Below are 23,300 nucleotides of genomic sequence, written 5' to 3' on the forward strand. Positions count from 1 at the left end.
GGTGGTGTCAAAGCATCAAAGCCGAAGAGCCAGCACTGTCTGAAGACATCTCCATGGTCATGTGGCTGGTATGACTAAACATCAAAGGTGCACAGAACGCTGTTATCTCCCCATCAAAGGTGGTCACTATTTTTCTACCTGCATTTCTTACGTGTTTTAGAACTGCTTTGTTGGCAGACAACTTTGTTGGGACAAATAACAGGAGCTTACCCCATTACGCGGCACTAAGGATTTGAACTGCTGAACTGCTGACCTTTGGATCAACAAGCTCAGTGACTTAGCTACTGAGCCACTGTGTCCCTATTTATTAGGGATATAATCTAATAAATTGTTGTTACATCTATTTTTTTGATTAGATTTCTTTGTTTGAATTTATTAGGAATATCTGTGTGTATGTGTGTGTCTTCAAGTCAGTGTCAACTAGAAGAATTATTTTGCAGAAAATATGCTATGCTTCTCAATACTTTTGTGATGGAAGGATGGAAAATAGAATAAAGTATATCTGATAAAAGGCATGTTTCCAAATTCCTACAGAGATTTGAAACCATGAATATGCTTTTCTTCCTCTACATTTTGTGTTTTATACTGTCAGGGATACAAGTAACACCTCCAACAAAAGAAGACTCTGAAGCTAGAAGTTCCTCAAAGTTCCATTTTATTAGAGATGTCATATTGGCACATGCAGGAAAACCCGAATCTGAAAGCTTCCAGGTTTTCCCCACCCATAGGAAAGTTCAACTCCCTGCCCAGCACCCACATATCCATCACATGGCCAAATCAATGCACTGTCCCAATTGGCGATATCTCCTAGTCACACCCCTCCAGGTGCAAGGCAAAATGTCCTTGACTCTCAGAGTAAGGAATGTTATTATGACTACATATCTCCCCTGCTCCATGCAATCTTCCCTTCCTTCCCTTCCCACAACACTAAATGTGGCAGGCCTGAGGATCCAATGCAAAAGATGGCTTCCAGGCCTGACATATACTTTAAGCGTTCTCCATATATTTTCCTCTTCTTTACATGAAAACTTTGTAAATACATAAAAATATATTTGCTGCAAATGTGAGTAAATGATAGGACTGATTTTGTACCAACTGTTCATATTATTAAATAACTAAACTAAGAATAATTGCTAGAAACATCGATCCAACAAAATAGTACAATATTTGATTTAGAGAAAGTGCACGATAAACTAAATCAGCCTGAATTGTGGAAGGTTCTGCGTGAATATGACATTGAAACTTGGCTGCTGAATGAAACTTGGCTGCAGATATACTAAAACATATCTCAGAATTTATTGGACATTTTGAGAACAGTTCAAAACGTAGTAAGTAGTAACACACCTTTGGTTGCTTAATGTATTATCAATAAATATTAATAGCTTGCTGATGTAACTCATGCGATCTACAAAGTCTTACATGGCATGGGAGCAGGATATTTGTAGGTCCAACTTCCTCCAATTGTCTCTGCTTGCTCCATCAGCTCCGGCAGGAGTAGCATGCTCTAGGTACTGTTTATTAAGGAGTGCTATCTAATAGTACCCAAGTAGTATGCCTTTTATGTCACTGAACCTTTATGTAACTGCATCAACCTTTTCGAGTGAGCCAGGTCGCGAATCTGATGGTGCAGGAATTCCAGGAATACTATTTTATTGTGATATGTTATAGAAACAGACAGTTGAAATCTAGTCCAAACAATCGACTTTCCTCATTTTAAGAGCATTGAGGACAAGTTGGAGCTATTCTACATCTTTTCCTCACACATTCCACTTCCTCATGACTGATCAACATTTTATCTCTTCAACTTTCTTTTCAAGACCATGCTAAATTCTTCAAAATCAATCAATATTAGTAATTTTTAGTTTTTTGTTTTTAGATGGTCCTTTGTGTTGAGTTCTGGTCTCACTACAATTATGTAGCATTTAGGGAAAAAGATAGATCCCAATATTCCTATACCGGAAGCCAAGATGGAGAAGATCTCCACAGCCACCATGTATTTTCCTTTGGTGCTCAGATACGTTGGGACAAAAGTCATCCACACGCTACAAAACACCAGCATGCTAAAAGCAATAAATTTGGCTTCGTTAAAAGAGTCTGGCAGTTTTCGAGCCAAGAAAGCCACAATGTAGCTGATGAGAGCAAGAAATCCCATATATCCTAAAATATAATAGAACATGTTGCCTGATCCTTCATTGCATTCAACTACAATCTCTTCTGGAAGAGAATGCATGTCCAAATTTGGGAAAGGAGGGCCAGTGCACAGCCACAATATGCAAATACTTGCTTGAATGCAGGAACAACAGAGAATCAGAGAGTATGAAAATCTTTTCCCCACCCATTTTCTCATTTTTGATCCGGGCTTAGTAGCCATAAAAGCTAGAACCACTGTGATGGTTTTGGCCAAAACTGAAGAAACTGCAACTGAGAAGATGATCCCAAAAGAAATTTGGCGAAGAAGACAGGTCAGGAATTGGGGCTGACCAATGAACAGCAAGGAACAGAGGAAGCAGAGGAAGAGGGAGACAAGGAGAAGATAAGTGAGATTCCGGTTGTTAGCTTTGACAATGGGAGTATTCCGATGTTTTATGAAAATTCCAAGTATCACCACTGTGGTCACAGAAAATGATAGACCCAGAACTGTCAAAGTGATGCCCAAAGTTTCATTATAAGACAAGAAATTTAGATCCTTGGGAATGCATGTATTTTTTTCCTTGTTTGGATATTGTTCTTCTGGACAGTCTAAGCAGTCATCCATATCTGTGAAAATAGGTATTTCAGAATTCATAGCAGTATTTCAAATTTGCGTACTTTTGTTTACTGAGAAATATTTATTAATTGAGAACTTTCTATGTCATAAAACATCAGTGGACAACTATGGTTCTTGGAACTGCAATGTGCAATAATTCTCATCATTCATTGGCTTCAGTCCTCCAAGGTAGATGTGATGATTCTGGTGCAGAGCCGTGGTGGTGCAGTGGTTAGAATGCAGTGCTGCAGACTAATTCTGCTGATTTTTGGCTACCTTCAATTTGGCAGTTCGAATCTCACCAGGCTCAAGATGGACTCAGCCTTCCATCCTTCTGAGGTTGGTAAAATCAGGATCCAGATTGTTGGGGGGCAATATGCTGACTCTGTAAAACACTTAGAGAGGGCTGCAAAGCACTGTGAAGTGGCATATAAATCTAAATGCTATTGCTATGTGTGTGATATCTGTGTGCCTTTATGGATATGCACAGTTGCACATAAATAAATATAACAATACAATATTTCCTACCTCTTTCATTTGAAAATTTTCTTGATGGACAAGTATTACAATCATAGCAACAAAATGGCTTCCCTTCCTTCCTTTTCTTTCTGGAGCCTGGTGGGCAATGATCATTGCACAGAGCAAGAGGTATAGTCTATTCATTAATGAGAGAGAGAAATATATTTTATTTCCTTGAATCCAACCATTTTCAGAAATCAGTACATGCATCATATACTTCTAAAAAATATTCATTAGTTTTGTGTATGTGTGTTTGTGCAGATATGTACACATATAAGAAACAACTGATCCAAAATAGCATGTATTATTGATGAACCTTACCCTTACTCTAAGTAGTCTTTTTTCATCACTAATAATGTTGAGACATTAATGTCCCAAATTAGAAGTAATTCAGAAATAAATTTTCTCACTTGAAAATTCTCCATTTCCTTGTGGAAAAAGAGAATGGAAGCCATCAATTTCTTTCAGTCCTCCTTCCCCTTGCAAACTAGCTTTGCAAAAAATTTCACAAATAGGATTGAAAATATCAAGTTTGTCCTCTTCCAGACACTTATCATAACAATACTGGCAATTGTTAATTGCTGAAAAGAAGGCCATCTATTTTGATTTTCAAACTGGAAACTTCATTTTGATCCTACCTGGTTAAAATGGGCTGGCCATGTGATTTTTCTTTCATTGATGGAGTACCTTCTCCCTGATGGGGCTTGAGATCCTTACTTTTTTCACCATTTAATTTCATTTTCTTAGATAGCACCCAATGTTCAAGTCTGTCAAGATCCTTCTGAAGGTATCTGAAGCCTATCTTCTGGAGTGTTGGCTGGTGTTATCTGCAAATTTGATGGGTTCCCCATCAAAATCATTGGTGAAGATGTTGAAGAGTACTGGGCCTAACACAGAGCCTTGGGGTACTCCACTGCATACTTCCCTCCATGTAGATGCAGTTCCATTGAGGACTACACATTGAATATGATTGGTCAGTGTTAAGTTGGGTGAATGAGGACACAACAGCAAGGTAGTGAGTGACAATAGCTCTTTACTTCATGGTGTGAATCCTGCAACTGACCCAGGGAAACAGCTCCTTTTATATACTTTACAGTCATGGCAATCAGCCAATCAGCTGAGAGCAATTACATTCAAACTTTCCCGCCAAAACTATATACATAACACCCCTCCCTTCCCAGAAGGCACTTGGGATATACATTTACATACAAAATCACACAGGTGACCAGGGTGTATACGGACCCTAGTAGATCTGCGCAGTTCAGTTCGAGGTGTGGCATCAAGCGGGTCGGAGGGACCTCCTGTTTCTCCCCGCTCTGCCAATGGAACCTCCTGGATTTTGCTGGGGGTGTTGACCTCTTCGGTTGGTCTCAATTCCTCGGGCTGTCGGGTCTGGACACCGAAGTCTTCAGATAATTTCCCCGCTTGTCTCGGGCTTGAGCTCACTGTTGGAATTGGTTGGTAGTTAGGGATCGGATCGTCAAGGATGGTTTCTGTTTCGGCGACTACCCGTTTCTGTAATTGGTCTACATGTCTGCGCCATACTCTCCCATCTCCCATGTCTACCCTGTACAATTTGGGGCTGGTAATGTCCGTGATCATTCCTGCTTCCCATAGGGGCCCGTCTGCGTAGTTCCTGGCATACACTGGCGTCTCTACCGAGAATTCCCTTAGTTTTTTTCTGAACCCTTGAAACTGTTGGGGAAATAGTTAGGGTGTAACCTATCCAGTATGCACCTAGGTTTCCAACCCATCAGTAGTTCAGCCAGACTGCGCCCGGTGGCGGTGCATGGTGTGGCATGTCGGGCAGCCAGAAATTTATCTACCCTTGCTTGCCAGTCCCCGGGGCCTAATTGTGAGAGTGCCTCCTTGGCCGTTCTCACAAAACGTTCAGCCCGCCCATTACTGGCTGGATGAAACGGGGCAGACAGGGCGTGCCTGATCCCTAGCTCAGCCAGGTACCTCTCGAACTGTGTGGCAGTGAATTGGGGCCCGTTGTCTGAGACTAGTGTGTCCGGTAGACCATGGGTGACAAATAACTTCCTGAGCACCCTGATTACCGCATCAGTGGTAGTGGATTTCATTAGCTTGATCTCGAGCCATTTCGAGTAAGCATCAACTATGACCAGGAAGGTTTGGCTGTGACAGGGGCCCACAAAATCTATATGGATTCTTGACCAGGGGCCCTGGGGCATTCCCATTCTCTTGCGGGTGCTGTGGGGGGATCTGGCTTAGACTCTTGGCAGGGCTGACACTTCCCCACCCACTCAGTGATGTCGTTGTCCATGTTTGGCCACCATACGTAACTCCTGGCTAGTCCCTTCATTCTCACAATCCCTGGGTGTCCCTCATGCAACAATTGTAAAACCTTAGGCACAAGGGAACAACAACTCAATCACCCCACAATAAGCAACCCCCTTGCATAGACAATTTGTTACGTTTCTTACAAAAACATTTGAATTCCTCGCCTTCAGTCTTTCCCGGCCACCCCCTCATGACCCAACTCATGACTGTCTTTAACATGTGGTCTTTGGCAGAGGCTCTCACCACTTCCACAGAACTGAGAGGCCCCGAGTCCAATGCGTCAATAAGTAAGACCGGAACTCCAGGTGTAGGGTCTTCTAGAATGTCCGGTAATGGGCAGCAGCTGAGGGCATCGGCATGTCCCAAACTCAATCCTGGCCGATGTACCAGCCGATATGAATATGCCGCTAAAGATTGCCCAGTGTGTTATCTGGGGAGACAAGGCAGCAGGAGTTGGGCGGTCCCCTACCAGGAGACCCAAAAGCAGCCGATGGTCTGTGACAAGTTCGAAGTCCCGGCCAAATAGATATTCGTGGAACTTCTTAACCCCGGATACAGCTGCTAAAGCCTCTTTGTCCAGTTGGCTGTAGTTCCGCTCAGCGCTGGACAGGGTGTGGGAATAATAAGCAATGGGTGCCTCTAGTCTATTTGGTAGTCTGTGGCTCAGCACAGCCCCTACGCCAAATGGGGACTAACACAAGGGGAAGTGTGGCATTGTATTGGATCAGGAAACTGTCCTCTGACAAGAGTTTCTTTACCGCGGCAAATGCAGCAGATTCTGCTTTACCCCAGACCCATGGTGTACTCTTTACCAATAGTCTGTGTAGGGGTTCTGCTACTGTTGCCCTGTCCCACAGGAAAATAGCGTAGAAATTGAGGAGACCCAAAAACTCCTGTAGTTCCGCCTTGTTCTTGGGGGTGGGTGCCTCTCGAATCACCCTGATCTTGGTTTCAGTGGGGTGAATGCCAGTTCCATCTATCCGGTACCCCAGGAATTCCACAGAGGGGACTGAGATCATGCATTTGTTGCGCTTGGCTCTGAGGCCAGCGCTCCTGAATTTCGTTAACACTGCCCTTAGTCCGTCCCCCAATTGCTGCTCATCTTCTGTGGTGATGAGGACATCCCCAGGCAGCCCTTGTAGCAGTCGCTCCATTGTGCTCTGAAATAGCCCTGGAGCTATACTGACTCCGAGTTGGAGTCTAGTACACTTGAAGGCACCTCTGTGCATTACGATAGTCTGTGCCTCCGGGGTAGTGCCATCTACTGGCAGTTGCTGTTATGCCTGCACAAGATCGAGTTTAGCAAAAATCTTGCCAGGGCCCAGGGAATGGAGCAAATGGTGCACAATGGGTACTGGATAAGCGCTCTGTTGGAGAGCCTTATTAATTGTGCATTTATAATCTGCACAGATGTGCACAGACCCATCAGGCTTAACTGGGGTCACAATTGGGGTCTCCCATTTAGCGTGGTAGATGGGAACTAACATCCCCTGTTTGATCAGTTTGTCTAGCTCAATGTCTATCTTTGGCTTTAGGGCGAAGGGCACCCTCCTGGGTTTTAGCTGGATTGGGCAACATTGGGGTTGAGGTTAAACAAGATAGGGGGCCCCACATACTTGCCGAGCCGTTCATCGAAAATGTCCTGGAATTCCTGCATCAGGTCGTCCTTCAGGGTGTTGCTTTCCTGTCGGCTGCTCACGTTGTGGACTCCAGTGAACCCCATTCCCAGGGCATCGAACCAGTCCAATCCCAGGAGGCTTGGCAGATTCTGGCTTACCACAGTGAGGGGCAGCTTCTTCCAGTACTCCCCGTACATGACTTGGAATATGCCGTGTCCTTCCACTGGAATGCGGTTGCCCTGGTAGTTGCGTAGTCCGAGCCTCTGGTATCTTAGCTGGTGCTTCTGGATGCTGGGTACAGCCTTCCGTAGGTTGGCCCAGGACATGATGGTCAGCGGCAAGCTGGTATCGAGCTTCATCTTGCACTCGCTCCCTTCTATCTCGACCATGGTGTACACCCTTTTCGCCGGCGTTGTGCTTGCATGGCCAATGCGGGTGGTGTAGGTTTCACAGTCTTTGAATTTCACGCCCTTCCGGTAGTCGCCATGTTTGTTGGTTCTTTTCTGCGGTGCCGGATCTGGTTGGCTGGAGGCGCCTCGTGACTTATGGTTGGCTGGTTGAGTAGCTCTGCAGACCCTTGCTAGGTGGCCCTTCTTATCGCAGTGCCTGCAAATGGCATCTTTAAATTTACAGGTCTGGTGATGGTGGGACCTTCTGCAGCTCGCACAGGTTTCTCGGTGGTCTCTCTGGTCCTGCTGGTATTTTTCGGTCTGGAAGACGTCTTCGTCAGACTCCCCCTCGCTTTCTGTTTGGACCGTCTCACAGTGTACCGGGGTTGATCGCTGTGTTGTCCTTGAGCTGGCGTCTGTAGGGTTTCTGCAGCCTTTGTAGAGGATTCATGAGCCCTCGCCTCATCTAGTGCGATGTATAGAGTTAGATTAGCCCGGGCGAGCAGTCTTCTCTGTAGCCGAATATCTCTCAAGCTGCAGATTAGTTGCTCTAGGAGCGCGTCATCCAAGTCTCAGTACTCGCAGTGTGTCATTGCCTTACGCAGGGCGGCCATGTATGCGCTGATTGTCTCTCCCTCTCACTGCAGCCACTGGTGGAACACATACCTCTGTACGAATTTGGAAGGCGCCAGGGCGTAGTGTGCCTTCAGCGCTACTGTAGAGCTTGCCACGATACAGTCTGAACCGGGGTTGGTTCAGATAGTGACTTGGCCATGTCAAACACTTCGGATCCACAATGGCTTAGGAAAAGAGCTCTTTTCCTGTTGTCCAAGAGCCCCGGTAGGTCGCTTGCCTCTAGGAAAAATTCGAATCTAGCCATGTAAGACCCCCATTTCTCTCTGGCAAGGTCGAAAGGCGTTGGCGGCATGTAAGCAGACATCGTATTTGTCTCTTTGGGTGATCTGCTCATCCGCCTGGCTGGATTCTCTGTTTCAGCTCTATCTGTGGCTTCGTGGCTTCAGCTCTTTCCTTAGCTTTGTGCCTCAAGATCCCACCTTCATCGCCAATGTTAAGTTGGGTGAATGAGGACACAACAGCAAGGCAGTGAGTGACAATAGCTCTTTACTTCATGGTGTGAATCCAGCAACTGACTAAGGGAAACAGCTCCCTTTATATACTTTACAGTCTTGGCAATCAGCCAATCAGCTGAGAGCAATTACATCCAAACTTTCCCACCAAAACTATATACATAACAGTCAGCCAGTTACGAATTCATCTGGTTGTGATGCTGTCTAACCCACATTTTTCAACTTTGTCTAGTAGTAGGTTATGGTTTACTTTATCAAATGCCTTACTGAAGTCCAAGTAAATTATATCAATAGTATTCCTCTGGTCCACTAATTTAATTAAATAATAATAATAATAATAATAATAATAATAATAATAATAATAATGATTCAGACTGACAGGCACTTGGTCCACAACATACCTAACATAACAATAGTTGAAAAGAAAAAAGATTGGAGATAAGCAGCAAGAAAAAATCGCAAAGTACCGGGACTTGCAAATTGAAGTTGAGCGACTGTGGAAAAAGAAATCGTGTGTTGTCCTGATTGTAATTGGAGCCCTTGGAGTAATACCCAAAGGGCTACCCCGCTATTTAGAAATTCTAAATTTACCAGACTTGAACATTTTGACTCTACAAAAACCACCTTACTTGGAAAAGCTTACATCCCCTGACGATACCTTAACAGTTCCTAGGTCCTTGGTTAGGACTCGAGCTGCTGAGCTATTAACCAGCCTCAAAGGCTGTAAATCTCACTAAAGATTAAATAATAATAATAATAATAATAATAATAATAATAATAATAATAAATGTCTTGTGGTTATTCTGAGTTGTTTGTATTTGACTTCAGGGCTGCTCAATGGATAGAGTCAATGTATACATTATATTATTACTGAAAGTCAGGGACCACTTCAGTTAGGGGGACCTATATGAAATCTAAAATCCTCCACAAGAATTAGTGTTTATTGTTCGGATGCTCTTTCTGATATCACATGGTGTTTACAGCAGATATTCTTTTCTTTGCGCCCTGAAAGAAATATATTTACTGCTATCTGGGATTGCCCTCTCAACCTTGTAAGAAATCTACAATAATCCCCCAAAACTAATTATATAAAGGGGATGGAGAAAACAACTATCATCCTGCAGCCTGGAGCTTATGTGACTTGAAAGTTTAGCATGGGTGAGGTGATAAATGCTAGACAGACAATACTCAATAATAAAAAGGTATTAAATACCTCAATCAAAGGTATTAAAGATAAGCAGTAGAACCTTCTTGGAGGACCTGAGCATTTTCTCACTTGAAAGTTCTCCATTTCCTTATGGAAAAAGAGAATGGAAGCCATCAATTTCTTTCAGTCCTCCTTCCCCTTGCAAACTAGCTTTGCAAAAAATTTCACAAACAGGATTGAAAATGTCAAGTTTGTTCTCTTCCTGACAATTATCATAACAATACTGGCAATCGTTAATTCCAGAAAAGAAGGCCAACTATTTTCATTTTCAAATGGGAAACTTCATTTTGATCCTACCTGGTTAAAATGGGCTGGCCATGTGATTTTTCTTTCATTGATGGAGAACCTTCTGCCTGATGGGGCTTGAGGATCCATTTGTCCCACTTTTACTTTCATGAAGGATTTGTTAGGGAAAGTAACCCAGTTGATGATGTCAAATCCATCTAACAATTCACCCTTCTTGTCAAAAGACACCTTGTCTCCGGCACTGTTGTTAAAGGAGACTTGACTTAGGAAATGATAAAGCTGGAATAAATGACGTTTTCGCAAGTGTTACCAAAGTGGTGGAAGAAGTGAAAAACGTTTGACTTGGAAAAAAGTTTTGATATTCTCTGAAGCTATTTAATTATTTTATCACTCCATTATTGGGAGTCCCATTATTTCCTTTCCCAATCAAATATTTCACTTCAGCTCAGTTTGAAAAGCATACGAAGAACTAGCAGGCAATGTATTTCAAATAAACAAACTAAATTTTCTTTTAGCATAGAAATATATTGATATACCTATGTCACTGATGGGAATCCAATTATTTCAGAGCCAAGGTTTACTATTTGCCAGGGGAATAGTACTATTGATACTATCTCTACTACCACTATTTCTATTGAATTAAATTTACATGTTGTCTAATTTCCAGTGACTCTGGATAGTTTCCAAAGGACTGTAATTATGTATTTTTTTTCTCCTATAACTTATTGTGCAGTTTTTATTATTTACTTAAATTAGAATGTTCTGCAAAAGTTTGGATAAAATCCTAAATTCTGGATTTGGTAGCATCCTGCATCTGCAAGAATACATCTCTCATTTCTTTCAAAACTTACAAAAGCGATACTCTCAGAAAAACGTTAGTCCTTTTATTGCCATTGTGGAGTCTATTTACACGTATTTATCTCTGTGGTTTGCAGGTTGTCCTAGACTTATAACCATTCATTTAGTGATCTTTAAAAGTTACAATGGCACTAAAAGAATAACTTATAACTAGACCTTGAACTTATAGCTATTGCTGCATCCTTACAGTCATGTGATCAAATTTGATAACAACTGATTTGCTTAGGAATGGAAATGTTGGTCCCAATTGTGGTCATAAGTCAAGGACTACTCATATACTCACTGTCTTTTCTTCTGTGCATCTTCTCTGGGAATTCTCAGTAAGGCATTATATACAGAATGAGAATCCTTCTTATATAAGTGAAGGCACTAATATTAACAATATCAATGATGCATTTTAAAAATCTGCCTTTTAGATGCAACATTACCTGAAAATACTGTGATTTAGAAGTCCTTGGGTGATCTCTATTCAACACTGCTCCGTATTTCCTTCTGGATGAATAAAGGGCATGCAAAGCCTGTGTCACAGCATAGACAGCATTATAAACACTGTAGCTTTGACTGGTCATGCTCATTTCAAAAAAAGAATGCGGAAGGCTTTCTAGTCTCTCATTGCCAGTACAGCTTCCTTTGTCTGTTGCAGAATCTGGAAATGAGCATTTAAATGCTTGTTCCCAGAAGACTCTGATAAAATGATCTGTCAGAGAACGGGGGTCCTGAAATAGAAGGAAATTCTGAAACGTTGACATCTCCGAGGTGCGACTTGCAAAGGACAAGGTGCCGTTCAAGATCTGCATGTTTAAATTGTCTAAAAAGGGCTCCACTGAAAAATCCCAATGGGCTGTCATCACCCATACTTTCTGCACAGGCAGCATCATGTCTGATTCGGCAACGTTGAACACTAGCTGCAATTTTAACATTATGTGAGCATCAGCACTTACAACACAGACATTGACATTTGCTTTACTCAGCAACAGGGCCATTTTCCTAAACATGTCAATGAACTTATCAACCATTTCTAAAACATTGTTTTGGAGCGGCATTCGTTCAGAGAAGGCAGTGCAGATTCCATTATCAGAAAAGGTTTTCTCCAAGGTCTGCACAAATGTTTCTCCTTTATCGTCATCCATGGCCATGATCCCAATCCACTTCCATTGAAAATGCAGGAACATTTTGACTATTCCTGTATACTGATGTGCTTCATTAGGTACCATGCGGTATAAGAAAGACGGGTGGCTTATATCATTCACTGGTGGACTATATAAACAATAGGAGACCTAAAGGCCAACATAATTACATTCATAATAGGGAAATATAAAAATATCTACAAGATGAAGACCTTTTCTATAATGCTAGGTTTTTTCCCCTCACCTTGTAGCCTTAAAATCTCTTCTCCTCAACATTTTATCTTCAGAAAAATGTAGTGTAATAAAAAGGCTTGTGGTCTTCCCATGCTGATGCTCAGTCAATATATTTAATGACCAATTAAAATCTTGCTTCCTCTTTATTTACAACCTATTGTCTTCATACCTTCTACATATAATAGAATATAATAGAAACTCATGAACCTCTTTCCTCACACACTCATACACTTTTGTATTCTTTCCAAATTCATTTCTCACCTGTCCATTCTTGACCTTATCTCTCATGCTATTAAACACAGACTGCGTTCAACTATCATGTTTCCCCGAAAATAAGACCCTATCTTATATTTTTTTTGAACCCTGAAATAAGCGCTTGGCCTTATTGCCATGCGCTCAAAAGCCCGATTGGGCTTATTATCAGGGGATGTCTTATTTTGGGGGAAACAGGGTAACTTTTCTGTTTCTCCTAAATTACCTAATTCCCACTTCCAAAGCAAGGTGAGGAGAAGAACACATTAGTTTTTAGTTTCACAAACTGACTCTATGTAGCATATAGTTTTCTCCCTTCTTAACATGTGTTAAACCAAACCAAAATAAATAAATGAATAAATAAATAATAAAATACACCATTAGTTCTGCATAAGTGATTCCATATTATCATGACTTCTTTTATCTGCATTTATACATATTATTTCTTTTTTCATCCAATTTCCCATCTCTAGTTAACTACGCATGTTAGTTAGCCAGTGCCAACTAAACCTAACATAACAATTAATATGAAACATTCCTTTTATCAAGCTGTAAATGTCGATTTATCAAGCCCGATCACATAGCTTTATAGCAGAACACGGGTATTCAGCTAGTATTAAAGATAAAAACCAATTGGCATTGTGAGAATCTAAAACATGAATCCTGTTGAGAAGGACAAAGTTTTGTCCTTCCAACAAGGAACCCCTTTTATTCATATTATCCATTCATAACTTGTATGATTATATCAAGTTTTATAAACAAATTTGCCACACAGCAAATAATGCAATAACTCTCACTCTTCCTGAAATATCACATTACCAGCAAAGAAGAATGAAATTGCATCACATTAATACAAGAAAAAAAAAAAGGTTACGCATATTTTGTGGTGCTGGCAATGAGATCTTAAAACTCTTTATACTCCCACCATAAAGTTAGAAGAAGTTATATTATTTCTGTGTGTTTTTGGTACATCACTATAGAGAAAATGTAAACAACAAGTTGTAGATAATAAGTTTCTTAACAAATGAAAATACTTTCTTAATAAATGTGGATAATAAATGTCAAATAAATAGCATATAAAGAAAATCAATATAAACTGTTTTATAGATGGCACATGCCACCGGAGAAGTTAGCAAAAATGTTTAAAGATAAATCAGCTAAGTGCTGGAAATTTATTTATTTATTTATTTACTTACTTACTTATTTATTTATTTATTTATTTATTTATTTATTTATTATTGCGATTTATATGCCGCCTTTCTCCCTAGGGACTCAAGGCGGCTTACAAAATGACAACTTCAATACAAATCACAATACAATGCAAAATTAAAATCAATAACCCAGTTAAAACGATTTAAAATTATGCCAGTGTACCCCCAAACAGATCAGTTTAATTGGCGGAAGAGCCACATCTTCAGCTCGCGATGGAAGGAAAGAAGGTCGGGGGCTGTCCTGAGCTCAGTGGGCAATCCATTCCAGAGGGCCGGGGCTCCCAGAGAGAATGCCCTCCCCCTGGGGGTCGCCAGCCGACATTGCTTGGCCGACGGCACCCTGAGGAGGCCGACTCTGTGGGAGTGCACAGGACGATGGGAGAATGGCTGGAAATGGTCCTGCAAGTACCCCGGGCCTAAGACATGAAGGGCTTTATAGGTAAGGACCAGCACCTTGAAACGTATCCAGAGTGCCACCGGTAGCCAGTGCAGCTCACGCAGGAGAGGTGTTACACGGGAGTATCTAGACGCCCCCGTAACTACCCGCGCGGCTGCATTCTGGACTAGCTGAAGCCTCCGGACACATCCCAAGGGCAGCCCCATGTAGAGGGTGTTGCAGTAGTCCAACCTAGAGGTAACGAGGGCGTGAGTGACTGTTGCGAGGGCATCCTGGTCTAGGAAAGGGCGCAACTGGCGCACAAGACGGACCTGTGCGAAGGCCCCCCTGGTTATGGCTGTCAGATGGTCATCTAAGGACAGCCGAGAATCCAGGAGGACACCCAAGTTGCGGACCCTATCGGAGGGAGCAAGGGTTTCACCTCCGATCATTAAGGATGGAACCTCCAGATCCTGGGATGCCGGCATCCACAGCCACTCAATCTTGGAAGGGTTGAGTCTAAGCCTGTTCCTCCCCATCCAAACCCGCACCGCTTCCAGGCAGTGGGACATCACGGAAAGGGCATCCCTAGGGTGGTCAGGGGTGGAAATGTAAAGCTGGGTATCATCAGCATATTGATGATACCTCACCCCAAAACCACGGATGATCTCACCCAGCGGTTTCATGTAGATGTTAAAGAGCAGAGGGGAGAGAACCGATCCCTGAGGCACCCCACAAGTGAGAGGCCTCTGGGAGGATCCCTGACCCCCCACCCAAACAGACTGCAGATGACCCGAGAGATAGGAGGAGAACCACTGTAGGACAGTGCCTCCTAACCCTATCCCCCTGAGCCGCTGCAGCAGGATACCATGGTCGATGGTATCAAACACCGCTAAGAGGTCAAGAAGGACCAGGATGGAGGAACAACTCCCATCCCTGGCCCATCAGAGATCATTTACTAGGGCGACCAATGCCGTTTCTGTGCTGTGGCCACGCCTGAAACCAGATTGGTAAGGTAGTCAGTTTCCTCCAGGAATTCAGGGAATTGCTGTGCCACCACGGACTCAACAACTAAAAAGCGAAGGTTGGAGACTGGATGGTAGTTGTTAAGTACATCAGGATCCAGGCTAGGCTTCTTGAGGAGGGGTCGAAACACTGCCTCTTTGAGTGCAGCGGGAAAGACCCCTTCCTTTAACGAAGCATTGACAACAGCCTGAATCCAGTCTCCAGTCACCTCTCTGGCTGCCGAAACTAGTCAGGAGGGACAAGGGTCCAGTAAACATGTGGAGGACCCCAGCCTACCCATAATTCTGTCCACGTCATCCAATGAAACAGGCTCAAACTCAACCCAGATGTCTCCACCAAGACTAGGCCCTGTCACCTCAACGGACTCTGTCCAGTCAGAGTCCAACCCGGTCCGAATCTGAGTGATTTTATCTTGCAGAAACTGTGTCATCAAACACCAGGATCTTATTATCATATGTGGTGGACTTCTCCCGAAGCAAAAAATTATTGGTACAAGATTAAAATCTGGCTGGAAGAAATGATACAACAACGTATTGAATTTAAACCAGAGTTGTTCCTACTGGATATCTTTCCAGAAAAAATGAGTAAGGAAAATGTATATGTCAGATGTAAATGCCTTATTCTCTAACGTGTAAATAGTATATGAACGGGGTATCAGGGGTTAACTTATTCTTCACTTGTTAATGTATTCATAATTCACCACTCCCACATATAGCTCCACCCATTGTATATATAAGGAGCTACATGCACCCTTTTCCTTGCTTCTATCTGTGAATATTCAGTGAATATAGAATGCCTATTGTAAATAAAAGGAAATATGTTTAAACCTTTAACTCTTACTAATCTTATTGAGTCTGATCCTGAAAATATTGCAACAAGCTGGTAGCAGAGGATGGTTAATTGACTCAATAAAAACTTAAAAATGTCTAAGAAAGATAGGCCCAACACCAGGGCCTACAGCAAAGAAATGGAAACAGAACAAGAAATAATCAACGAATCCACAAACGCAATTTCGAGAGAATCCGAAGAATACACCACTGAAGACGAAGAAATAATAGATGAAAATGATGACCAGGAGGAAATCGAGATAGAGAATAACGAACTCAGGTCAGAGATATTAAAATTATTAAAGAGCCAGAAGAATGATGAAAGCCTCATCGCGAACCTCCAAGATATGCTGAAGAACAGCGGAGCAGCGAGAGAGAAAAACATCACTAATGAAAAGTCTAAAGACCCAAAAATAGTGAGTGATATGACTGCAGAGAAAATCATTGCGAAGAAGAAAAACGGTGATCCCGCGCGAAATTTTGAACGGCAGCCATCTTGGTTTCAACAGGCCACCAAGATGAGCGAAGCAGAGCCAATCAAAAAGCTCAATTCAAAATTTCTGGCGCGAAAAACATTACCAGACAATGAAAATGAAAAAGAAGATTCAAACACCTCAGAAGAATCAGAATCAGAAAGTGAAGGTGATTCAACAAACTACCAAATAAAATCAGCAATGAAAACGCTTTTTGCCGCATTTGGGCCAAAACTAAAAATTACTAAAAAGCTAACGAAGAAGCGAGCGAGCAAGCCAATGCCTCAAGACCTGCCCGCTCCCATCCTGACTACGAGAGCGCTGACGCCCGAACCCAGAGAGCCCTGCCGATACCGCCCTACGCCACAGACCGAAGCAAGCACCAACGCCCTCAAAAGAAGAGGAAGAACAGCCGCCGTCGTCAGGACTCCCAAAATCGAACCAGAGACCGATTCGTCCGAGGAGGAGCAGAACGAGCGAGCCGCAATGGGGAGAACCTTCCACGATGACTCCAAAGAAGAAATGGACAACGCGCATGCGCAAGACTACGCAGACGGCCCGGGAAGACATGAACTGACGAGAAGACCGCGCAGACTCATTGCGAGCATCCCCACGCCGTTTTGCAATTTTCTGCATTTACGAGACCACGGACTACCTCAGGTTGTAAGTAATGGACCCAATAATGTCGGAAATTTACCCAGTGACTTCCCGAAGCTAAGGGTTGATGGCATTAACTTGCAAGAATGGTATCAACAGCTCCAGGTTGTCTTTATGAAGGAAAGCTTACTATTTTTTATCACTAGCCCCCCAAAAAGACCTTGGACTATAAAAATAGATTGTTTACACCATAGAGCATTTTTCTTAATAATATCTAGTGTGTCTCCTGCAATGTATCACAGCATTAAGCCAAATCTGACTGTTTCAGAAATTATTCAATGCATGTTTAATTTGTTTCACAGTGATAGTGTAGCTACCACCACAAGGATGTCTAAAGATTTCTTTTCATCTAGGATAAAACCAGGGGTTTCCATAAGTGAGCATTTAATATCTTTAAACAAAATAAGAGCTGAGCTGCATTTGAGGGGGGAGGTGATTTCAGACCAAACAATGAAAAGTGTTATTATCAACTCACTTGATCCATCATGGGACAATTTTATGTCACATTTAGACACAATCAATCTAGGATACTTATCCATAGAAAGTCTATCCAATAAATTGATAGCAGAAGACAATTCAAGAAGAAATCGTTCTAACAATCACACAGAACACAAACCATATAGGAAAGTAGCTTTCCAAGAAAAATATAATGAAACATTTAAATGTCACAATTGTGGATCCAGGGAACACAATAGAAGAGATTGCCCCAAGATTTCAAAGGAAAGACATAGGTCAGAATATAGGAACAAATACAATTATAGACAGTCTTCCATAGATAGACATAGATACAGAAGCCCACCAAATTACAAAGAGAATAGAGGGGGCAGAGATAATTCAAAGGATAGAAAATCTGGCTCACTGAATGGGTTAAATAAACAAGACAACACTAACATACAGCAAAATGAGAACAATAATTGGCTTATTGATTCTGGAGCAACTAATCACACCACTAATAACAAAAATATATTGTCTTCATTTACAGAAGATAAATTTGTAATAAAGGTAGCTAACCAAGAAAAGGTTCAAGTATTAGGTAGAGGGAATGTAACCCTGCCTGGTCTAGGAAAAATAGAGGGGGTATTGCTAATACCTGAAATACCTCATAACATACTAAGTGCCATAAAACTAAGTAGAGATTCTGACATTAACATTGTTTTTTCAAAAGGAAAAGCGACTTTAGAGAAGAATAAAATAAATATAGGCACTGTGATGATTAAAGGAGGCCTACCTTATCTGATAACAAAGGAAAAATGGCTGCATAACATTGATTCAAATATGGGAGATTGTATTGAAGTAGATGATGAAAATATTAGCAACAGTGATAATGATGAATGTAAAATATCTCATGATCACATAGATGCACACAATGAAAAAAAACCAAAAATAGGTAAGCCAATTCATGATGAGTGTGCTCACATCTTACATAGGAAGTTAGGACATGCCAGTTTTCCTGTAGTACAAAAAATGACTGAACACGCAGAAGGTGTTAAAATAAAAAATTGTGAAAACTATTTGGAATGCTCAGTATGTAAATCTACAAAACTAAAAACTAGTCCCAGGCCAAGAAAATCTACTAGATCAACTAACAAAATTTTTGATTTAGTACACATGGATTTAGTTGGCCCATTAACTCCATCAATCACTTATAGAAAACGTTACTTCTTGACAATAGTAGATGATTATAGCCGCTATGGATTTGTTTATACATTAAAACACAAAGATGAAACCTTTCAAAAATTTAAAGAATTTTACAAACGCATAGAAACACAACACAATATCAAAATAAAACAAATCATGACAGATAGGGGATGTGAATTCATGTCTAAAGAATTCTCCCAATGGTTAAAAGACAAAGGAATGTTACATTACATATCTAGTCCATTTTCTGCGTTCCAGAACGGGATTGTAGAGAGGAAGAATTCAACATTACAAACCATGATTAGATGCACATTGGAAGATGCTGGCTTAAGCAAACAATTCTGGTCAGAAGCCTTACATTATTCAAATTACACACAAAATAGAACCTGGTCCAGCATTGTAAATAAGACACCATATGAAGTGATGTATAATAGGAAACCAAAATTAGCACATATGCACATATTCGGAGTCACTGCAGACGTACACATACCTAAGCAATTAAGAAGAAAGGGAGAAAACGTATCCAGAAGACTCAGATTTATGGGATATGAGACTGGCACTAAAGGGTACAGATTCATTGATAATAATAACAAATTTATAGTATCCAGAACAGCTGTGTTCCATGAACAGGCCAACTGGTCTAAATTACATCTTAATGAAATATTTCCAAATAAATACAAAGATACAAAATCTCATGAGAAAGGGACCATAGAAAAGCAAAATATCAACAAATATAAAAACAAAACCAAAACTTGGACAAATAGCCAACACAAAATAAAGACAGACACACTAACAAAAAAGGAAGCAAGATATTTGCATGATAACGATAGTAAACCTGAAAAAACTATTAGAAACACCAGAAATCAAATGCCAAATAAATACAAGGATTATATAATGCACATGGATGGTGAGCCAACAACACCTAATACATATGAGGAAGTGTTAAAACTCCCTCGTGAAGAAAAAGAAAAATGGGAATTAGCGATGAAAAAGGAGATGGAAAGTTTACAAGGATTAAATGTATTTACACCTGCAATTGCACCTAAAGATAAAACAATTATTGGTACCAGGTGGATATATAAAATTAAGAACTTAGAGGGAGGCAATACTCTATACAAAGCCAGACTAGTTGCACAAGGTTATGCACAGAAATATCCGGAGGACTATACTGACACGTATTCCCCCACAGTAAGAACAGAGAGTGTCAAAACAGCTCTAGTGGTAGCATCAGCACTCAATCTTGATGTATTTCAATATGACATACAGACTGCATATCTACACGCAAAACTAGATAAGGAAATATACGTAAGAGCACCTCACAGTCAATACACAAACAAAAAATGAGATTTGGTTGTTAAACAAGAGTTTATACGGGTTAAAACAATCTGGTAAACGATGGTATGATTGTTTAGTAAAAGTACTTAAAACCATGGACTTCAACGCTACCACTGCTGATAACTGTTTCTTTGTCAAAAAGGGTGATGATTACATTGAATTTGTATTGATTTATGTGGATGACATTTTATACATAGGAAAACATAAAGAGAGAAGAGAAACTTTTGTAACTAAGCTAAATGAACATTTCTCGTTAAAATCCCTAGGCAAAGTAAACAAATATCTTGGTGTTCAAATTAATAAGACTAGAAGGGGATTCAAACTTACTCAGAGAGATAAGATCATAGAACTTTTAAATAAATGCAATTTAAAAAATGCCAAACCTTGTGATACTCCTATGCAAACTGATTTTCTAAGAAATACTGATGAATCTTCCCCCGAATTCAAGGATAACACATTTTATAGATCAATCATAGGTTCACTTCTTTATATATCTAATTGGACAAGACCAGATATCGCCTTACCACTCAATTTATTATCCAGACATGTCAGCAAACCAACAATGTATCACTGGGAAGCTGTTAAAAGAATTTTAAGATATTTGAAAAGTACACTAGACTTTTGTTTAATGTTAGAACCTAATGACAATAAAGAACCAAAGCTTACATGTTACGCAGATGCGGACTGGGCTGGAGACACCTCATGTAGAAAAAGTACATCTGGTTATATATTCCTATTAAATGACTGTCCAGTTTACTGGTACACTGGTAAACAGGAACTAGTGGCCACTTCAACTACAGAAGCGGAATATGTTTGTTTATCCAAAGCTGCAAATAACCTTGTATGGTTTAATGATTTAATTTCAGATGTTTGGAAAAAAACTGCTTTGCCTTTTGTTATGCATGAAGACAATAAAGCAGCCATTGAAATATCTAGATCTGATGCTATTGGACAAAGGTCCAGACACATAGATATAAAATTTAAACATGTGAGACAATTATCTCAGGATGGATTTATCAGAGCAGTGCGTTGTGATACTTCAGAACAATTAGCTGACATATTGACAAAGCCTTTACCTTCTAAGCAACATAAATATTTAACTTCTAAGTTGTATGTTTTGTATTGTCCTGAATCTGAATGTAATTGGTGTTGCATAACGAATCGGCATTTAGAGGGGGATTTGTCAGATGTAAATGCCTTATTCTCTAACGTGTAAATAGTATATGAACGGGGTATCAGGGGTTAACTTATTCTTCACTTGTTAATGTATTCATAATTCACCACTCCCACATATAGCTCCACCCATTGTATATATAAGGAGCTACATGCACCCTTTTCCTTGCTTCTATCTGTGAATATTCAGTGAATATAGAATGCCTATTGTAAATAAAAGGAAATATATTTAAACCTTTAACTCTTACTAATCTTATTGAGTCTGATCCTGAAAATATTGCAACAGTATATTTGATTATACATGTAATAACAGCTGCAAGAATTGTGTATGCTCAAAATTGGAAATCAGAGAAAATATCATTGGAAGAAGAAGTGATAAAAAAAAATTTAGACTATGCAGAAATGAATAGATTAACTTTGATGATTAAAGATAAGGAGGAATCATAATATTTTAAAACATGGAATTATTTTTATAGTTGGTTGGAAAAGAGATATAAATGACTGATACTATAATTGTGTACAAATGATGATTATAATATTGATTTAGAAATGAAATGTTAGAATGGTTTGGATGAATATGAAGATAGAAGAAACTTATGGAAGATGAAGAAGAAGCCTAGAAGATAACACCGAGGTGTCACAGGGAAGGGAGGATTGATGTATTAAATGTTTGTTTGTCTTAAAAAATAAAATAAAAAATTACCAAAAAAAAAAAGTTTCTTAACAAATGAAAATATTTTCTTAATAAATGTGGATAATAAATATCTTAATAACTTTTTAAAGTACATAAGCTGGAAGTTAAAGTCCATCCATCTTAAAATTGTCAAGATTGAGAAACACTGTAATAGATAATAAGTTCCTAAACAAATAGAGGTGCAATCCACCTTACCTGAGGAATCTTGTAGATCCCTAAGATAGTAGCTATGTGAAGGGAGGTTTCTGAGTCAGTACCCCCAATGACAGCTGCCGGTATCTTCTTGCTGCATTTGTAGTTGAGAAAAGTTGGTTTCTGATTAAAGAGCAAGTTCAGCGTGTTCTGATAAGTTATCTGGGCATCAAAGTGGCTATCATAGATATGAAATCCTAGCGTCCGATTGGGTAAGATCATGCTGTTTCCATTTATTTCATTCACCGCAAATGCCAAGGCTAGGGTGTGCTGATATTTTTTCAGCATTACACTAAAGTAAAAGACATATCCTGAGTAAGCCATGATGTTCAGTGTTGTGAACATTTGCATCCTACTCCTGTAAGTGGTACCCTATATTTACTGCTGAAGAACATTGGAGAATGAGAAAGTTGACACTTAGAATGAAGTTACCTTTAACTAGAAGACTAGTTCGTTTGCTCATAATGGATCTGCCCTTCTCCAATATTTCAACTGTCCTAAACTCTAAGGCAACAGTCCATTTTCACAGAATGTATCCTTAAAACAAATACAAGTGTTTTACATTACAGATGATATTGCACTAAATATAGCTTCATTAACTTATGCAGTGAAACTTTTAAACGGTGGATTGTTTTCCTCCTGGATCAGACCAAATTACATGTAACCCAGCATACTTGTCACAAAACAATCACTTGCTTCCGGCCTCTCACAAGGTCAGAGAAATATGGAGAGATTTCCCCCCAATGATTTTTGAGTAGGAGGACTATGGATATAAATAATGCTACGTGTATAGTAGCAAGGTTTTAAGCAAAAAAAGATTGATCCAAAACTGCCGCAGGTTTTCCCACTTCACACAATCAAATGTAGCACGTCTTACTGACTGATTTGATTCTATCAGATGTTAACTCAGATACTCAGATAAACTCAGAGCATACAAAAAGATCTGGCAAATATCATAGAATCATAGAGCTAGAAGAGAAGTTTAGATCACAATATCCAACTGCTTGCTCAGTGCTGGAGCTTTAAGTTTAAGCCAAATAGTTGGGTTAAACCTAAGAGCGATAAGACAGAAGTTGCAGAGATGAAAAATAACATGATTACCACATGTG

General features: G+C 40.3%; 1 protein-coding gene across 1 annotated transcript; it reads right to left on the reverse strand.

The window, feature by feature from the left end:
* Positions 1 to 357: 357 nt before the first annotated feature.
* LOC148113770 (vomeronasal type-2 receptor 26-like) lies at positions 358 to 22,479 on the reverse strand. The gene is made up of 5 exons (XM_087893362.1): positions 22,195 to 22,479; positions 11,405 to 12,253; positions 10,170 to 10,397; positions 3,275 to 3,401; positions 358 to 2,757 (listed from the first exon to the last, which is right to left on the reverse strand). Exons 1-5 carry the CDS (start codon positions 22,477 to 22,479, stop codon positions 1,859 to 1,861), a joined length of 2,388 nt encoding a protein of 795 aa, XP_087749488.1. The 3' UTR covers positions 358 to 1,858.
* Positions 22,480 to 23,300: the final 821 nt, after the last annotated feature.

Source organism: Pantherophis guttatus, chromosome 4 (genome assembly GCF_059756535.1).
Source record: "Pantherophis guttatus breed Tessera chromosome 4, ASM5975653v1, whole genome shotgun sequence".
NCBI classification, from domain to species: domain Eukaryota; kingdom Metazoa; phylum Chordata; class Lepidosauria; order Squamata; family Colubridae; genus Pantherophis; species Pantherophis guttatus.